Source organism: Anopheles coluzzii, chromosome 2 (assembly GCF_943734685.1).
Source record: "Anopheles coluzzii chromosome 2, AcolN3, whole genome shotgun sequence".
Lineage (NCBI taxonomy): Eukaryota > Metazoa > Arthropoda > Insecta > Diptera > Culicidae > Anopheles > Anopheles coluzzii.
The window spans coordinates 30,149,868-30,156,005 of NC_064670.1; the positions used below are offsets into that span (position 1 = coordinate 30,149,868).

A 6,138-nucleotide genomic window follows, 5' to 3' on the forward strand; every position below is an offset into this window, starting at 1 on the left:
CACACGAAGAACGAGAGCGATCAGGTTGGTGGAGATGGACTGGTTGGTCCGGAGTAAGCTCCAGCAGCGACCAAGCACCACCTGCGAGCTTCTCCGTGTGGTCAAAATTGGTTGTAATAAAAATTGTCACCAGCAAGATTACCAACCGTTTCCGTGGGCCTGATGAATGGTGTAAGCGTGAGCGTTTAATCGTGTGAATATTACACTGACGTCATAGGCACCGAATGAGATAAAAGTGGGAAAGGCAAGACCGTAGTGCCGTAGCGTTGCTCTGCGAGCTCCAATTGTTAGCGCGGTGGTGTCTCGATTCCCAAACTACACCTGCCAGTGAATGGGGGGTTGGAAATTTATGGGTGAGAGACACAAAGACACACAACAAGTCCACCTTTCCAATTCCCACGATGCATGAAGCCTTGTAATAATGCTGCTTAGCCAATGCACGGTGCAAACAAGCAATAGATAAACGACCGAACAACGCCAAAGCCCAGCGCAACATACATTTATTCCCGTAGCACCACCCCAGGGGTAATCTCTCCTACTGTGTCTGTGTGTGTGATCCTCACGCGATCAGGATTATTGTAAGCAGCGGAGGAAGAGAGAGAGAGAGAGAGAGAGAGCGGGATTGTTGACAGCCCACCAACTGGCTAGAATGAGCGTCACAAGCAAACGCTAGAACAATTTCCCACCTTTAGGGTCCACCTCGGGTGCATTGTTCTGGTGGCTGGACACCGCTCAGCGACACACACACTGTCAACAGCCCCCGGCACCAGGGTGGAGTTGTTCCACCATACGAAACAAATGTGTGTGGGCGTTGACAGTGTTGTTGGAGGGGAGGGGGATGGAAGGAGATTTTTTGGAAGTTTAATTCCAGCACCAAATTGCGGGAACTCGCGCACAACACCATCCTACGTCAGTGCAGTGGAAAAGCCACAGGAACAGTGCGGGTGCCGAGTGAATCATAGAAGAGTTTTATAATTCTAACATAATTTATTACACTTTCCATTAATAAAATCTTCTTCCGGGATTGTACGCTTGTCCCGCTTTGTCCCGCCGTCCTTCACAGCTGTGTGTTTCGTTGTCCCCTTTCACGGTTCACTTTTAACGGTAGGCTTTAGCAGATTGTTTGGTTTTGGTTGAAGTTTTGTTGAAAGTTTTAGGCCAATTTTTCACCTCCAGCTAGGGGGTTCACAGCAACAAAGCATACAGTGGGGGCTGGTAAGTTCACTGGTCCACCCCAAACAACACCGTGGCGTGGCACGGGACACGGGCTCGTTAGCTTTTTGTTCGCGTCGGTCGCAGCAACATATTAGCGAGCTCCACACAAAACCACCTAAGCAGGCGGCGACAAATGCTAGCTATAATTTATTGTGCTGTGTGCTCAGCGACCAAAACATACGGCACTGTGTGGGGGGGGGGGGAGGGGGGGGGAGTAAAGGTGTTCGGGAGGTGTTGTGTTACTACTATTCCCCAGCGAATTGGGCCGGTTGTTGTGTCGCTAGAAAGGAAACGCCGTCGAACAGACCGTGGCCAGCCGGACAGTCGGTGTATTGTGCGGTGCAGTCACGTCCTTGCTGACCATGCGAGCGGGCCAGCAGATAGTCCGGTTCGAGCCGGTCCGAAGGTGATGGTCTGTGGAGTGAAGGAAAGGAAAGAAGGGGAAAAAATGGGTGAAAATTCGTGCTACAATCTCGGTTCCAAAAATTGGGGATGTTTTGGGGATTTTTAAGAACTTTTTTTTTTAAATAATGATGCATTCAATCGAACATCCTTTTGTGTCAAGCAACGCGCTGTGACGGGGTGTGTGTGTGTCTGTGTATGACGATTGATGACAAGCGTGTGAACAATTGCACCAAAATAGCCTCAATTTGGTCGAAGGCCCGCGCTCTGCCAACATTGATTTCTTATTTTGTCAATCAACCGGCAATTATTGCTTGCAGGGGGAAAACACTTTTCAGGCCACACGCCATAGCCCCAAGCTTGCCGTCGACACGAGCACCGGAACGTTGCTACTTACGTGAAAATCACATCGATTATTTCGCCAATCAATCCGTTGTGTTTGAGCGGCATTTCGGCAACCTCACAGACGGCCCGCAGCAGGCACGCCCGCCCATTCCGCCCCGCCCGGGACAGGCCCTGCTCGAGCAGGGCGTACAGCTGCCGCCGGCTCTGATCCTCGCCGGCCGGCCGATCGAGCGCCCGGTTTTGGAACACCGACTCCGGATGCGGATAGATGATGGTGGCCGGTATGCGGTAGTTGGCCTGCAAATTGTACGTATTGACGATGACGCGCGGCAGCGGATGATGGAACCGGATGGGTACGACGAACCCGAGCACCACTTTGGCGAGCCCACCGTTGATGGGATAGTTGAGCCACCGTTTGGCACGTTCCAGCCGGGCCGTGATTTCATCGTCGTTGGAGTCGGTAGCAGCAGCAAGCAGCACGTTGCAACCAATGCAACATAGTAGCACGGTGCAGGAAAGGATCTTGGCGGACAGCTGCATCCTATGGAAACGGTGCTAGCAGGCCGCAGTTCGTTTGAGCACGGAAGTATGACAACTGGGCCACACGGGCTGGCGTTTGGTACAGTCGCTGCAAGTCCAGCACGGTGTAAGATGCGCTCTGCTCGAAGCACATCTTCTTTTGGAGACGGCTGCCAATTAGTTGTGTCAATAGACGGTACCACTCGAAGATCGGCTCGAGTTGGTTTGAAATGACGTTAAAATTTGCTGTATTGGTTTGATTCTTTTTTTCTCCCTACACCGACCAACGCTTTTTCTTCGCTCTTCTAATCAACCCCAAATCAGAGTCAAATGGTGCCGCTCTCGTTCGTGCGGTAGAATGGTAACGGGCACGATACGCGGAGGACAGAGGAAGCGGGGAGCTTTCGCTAAACATCGGCAACAACGGCGACAGCCATTAGTCGAACGATGTAATGTAAATACGGTTTTTGTGCGCACGTAAGTGGAGCAAAATTGGGTAAATAAATAACTCGTCAAGCGAGCGAGCGAGCGAGCGAGTGATAGCGGTGCCGGTTGTGACGGTGCGACGAACCCAAAAACCCGCGCCCAAGCCAAGTCAAGTGTTGGCCGGGCAGCAGAATGATGGCGGTGGAGCGTGGTGGAGCGTGTTGGTGGTTGGTGCCGTGAAGGCACTTCCGAGAATCGAAGCTTCGATGTTTTCAAAAGTGAGTTAACGATGAAAAGGCGGTCGATTTAATTGAGTTCGCTCATTAAAGTGTTGAGCTCGAATACGTTTTCCGTAGCAGCGGTAACTCGGTAAAGGGATGTATGTCAAAGCACTTATTTCAATATGTAATGTAAACCGTTTATTCTAAAGTATACAGTGTTGTTTACTGGGAATTTTCTGAATTCGTACCTGATAAAAAAAGAAACCTAAATTCTATAATGGATAAAAATCATTTCATAAAAATCGTCATGAAAATATGATCATCAAACACAGGAAAGTTTGTCTTTTGGAGAATTAAACTTTCCATTGTTTTTTACGTAAAATGTTTGATAAACAAATTTTAGCTTTTGAAATTTAACGAATATTTTTTCTCTTAAAAATGGATTTAACGGAATTTTGGATCCTTATTAGCATTGTAGAAGCCTTATTAAATCCTTCATCATACTTTTCCCAAGTGTAAGGCTACAAATTGTGAAAAAAAATCCCAAATCTCAATATTTTGTATTGGTTTCGACGAAAATACCCTTCCGCCCTACATAATCTATTTTTACTTCTGCATCCAGTTTTACCACATACACACAGGATTTAACCCTTGATTAGCCGTGTCCTTGGGTGACCAAATATCACTTTCAATCTCGTGATCACTGCCCGCAGGGCACTCATAACGCTGTCCCTCTAAAGATAGCTCTTTCGAGGTTTCGATGACACTTTGGTGGATTTTTTGTTTTTTTTTATGCTTGTGCTATGCGAGGGCATTTTTGTTTAGCGAACCCCTTTCCTTGGCGATCGATGATTGATAGTATCTATTTCTCTTGTTTTCGCCAGCACTTGACAGGGGGCATCCTGTTCATCGCCGCCCCCAGGGCATGGTCGGGAGCCGCCCGATCTCAACAAAATGGACGCGAACGACGAACTTTCGTCCCTTCCGTAGTGCCGCCGTTAAGCTGCTTTTCTAAGTGAACAGCTCCGCCCGGGCGGAAGCATAAATCAGGCATAAAGTATCTATTAAACGTGCGGCCTTGGTATACGGCAAATCGCCATACATCACGGTACCAACGGATGATGCCTGATGTTGGGGCCGCGGTGCGATGGTGTAAACAAGTGAAAGTGCCGCTTCTAGCCGGAGCTCGAGATAGTTGCCAAGCGCTTCGGGCAGAACGGCCGAGCTATGTTACGCCTGTGTGTCAAGCGACGAACTGGCTGGCTGGCGACAGGGCGTGTACATTGCGTACGCACGGTAGGAAGACGCCACAACAGCAGCACTAGCACCAGCAAGCAGCAGAGATATGCACACGTTCACTAAACTGCAAACATTCCCAAACCGTATTACAGCATATTTGAGGACAAATAACAAACAACAATAAGCAGCGCTAGAAGTGGTACGAAATGGCAACATAAAATCCGTGTTTTTCCCTCCCACTTTCGCTCGCCGTCGGCTCGCATGGGGCAGGAGAAGGAAACGCGAGTTTCCTTTGCCTTTTGCTGGCGGTTGGGAGAGGTGTGTTTTTCTTCACGTTCCCCGATGACGACGGCGAAGATGATAGTGCTATCAAGAGGAGGGAGCAGGGATTCGAGCAACTATTTGGTGAATGGAGGAGGCGAGGAGCATGTTGCAGGATGGGGATGCAAGGAATCGGTTGGAATATGAGTCAAATACATCCGGGCAACATCGTTCTTGCAGTAAGGAAGCACGAGTAGCGCGTTTCGGTTGAAGAGCACACTGCGGGGGAGGAAATGTTTGCTGCAAACGCGATACAGGAAAGAATAATACAAGGCAAGGTGAGTGTGTATGTGTGTGTGTGTGTGTGGCAAGCTACCCGGAAACGGCGACATGATCGCGTCAGTAATCCAGTTATCGTAGATGTGCAAAGAACATTACCGTGCTCTCCCCTGGAAGTAGTTTGATATTATTAAAATGAATCAGAGCATGCAGAACGGTTAATCGTACGACAGGAGGTGGGATGTATACATCGGTTCGATGGGTGTCTTCTGCAAGGGCGTCGTTTTTGCGCGGTATTGACTTAATTTAGCTATGCATTTAATACTCATTGAAATGTTCGATTAAATTATCAACTTTTATCACTCTAAAACTGAAGCAAAAGAGTAATTTCTAGGAGTATAAAAGCTAACTAGTATAATTCATCCGGTTAAAGAGATATTTAGTATAATTTCTTTAATAAATTCCTTATCTTTTTTAAAGACAACTTAATCGTCAGACATCTCTTAAGTCCATCGGACACATCAAGCGAAACTAATTGCAACCATTGCCGGAACCCATAGGCATAGGTCCCACAGCTAACGTTGTTCTTGGCATTGATCCCAAACAAATATAGGTCTAAAATCTAAATACTGCGCCCATATCGTTCCCAGAACTGATCTCGAGCTATCATAGGTTATAGGAATCGATACTAACATGGAAGTGATCTGGAACCGTACCGAACCTATCTGGAACCATACCGAACCTATCATTGTTCTTCAACCCGTACTAGTCATTAGTGATGGGATACATGAAGATTTCGTCGGAAGCGATTCCCGCTAGCTCCAAAGTTTTCAGGAATCGATTCCGGATAGTAGGTCCGGAATCAGTTTCCGGAATCAATCCTGGAATCGGCTCCAGAATTAGTTCCTGAATAGGCTCCGGAATTGGTTCCTGAATAAGCTCCAGGATTGATTCCGGAATCGGCCCCGTAATCGGCTCCGAAATTGGAATCGATTCCGGGATAGGCTCCAAAATCAGAATTGGCTTCGAAACGGAGTAGGTTTTGATTTATCCATAGGAAAAACGACGTTTGGGTCGAATGATGCTAAGTATTGTTAGCCGCAAAAAAAAACTTGTAAACGGTCCATTCTCATGGAGATTTCTGGACTTTTTGAATTTTGCTTCTGAAACTTCTTATTTCAATTCACGAACTATTTCTCATTCCGAAGTTAATTCCATTTCTGGAGTCAAT

The 6,138-nt window shown here is 47.6% G+C and overlaps 1 protein-coding gene across 1 annotated transcript; it reads right to left on the bottom strand.

Moving 5' to 3' along the window:
* Positions 1–1,428: 1,428 nt before the first annotated feature.
* Positions 1,429–2,601, bottom strand: LOC120951027 (uncharacterized). Its single transcript, XM_040369503.2, has 2 exons — positions 2,015–2,601; positions 1,429–1,629 (listed from the first exon to the last, which is right to left on the bottom strand). The coding sequence occupies exons 1-2, from the start codon at positions 2,500–2,502 to the stop codon at positions 1,461–1,463; spliced, it is 657 nt and encodes a 218-aa protein (XP_040225437.2). The 5' UTR covers positions 2,503–2,601; the 3' UTR covers positions 1,429–1,460.
* Positions 2,602–6,138: the final 3,537 nt, after the last annotated feature.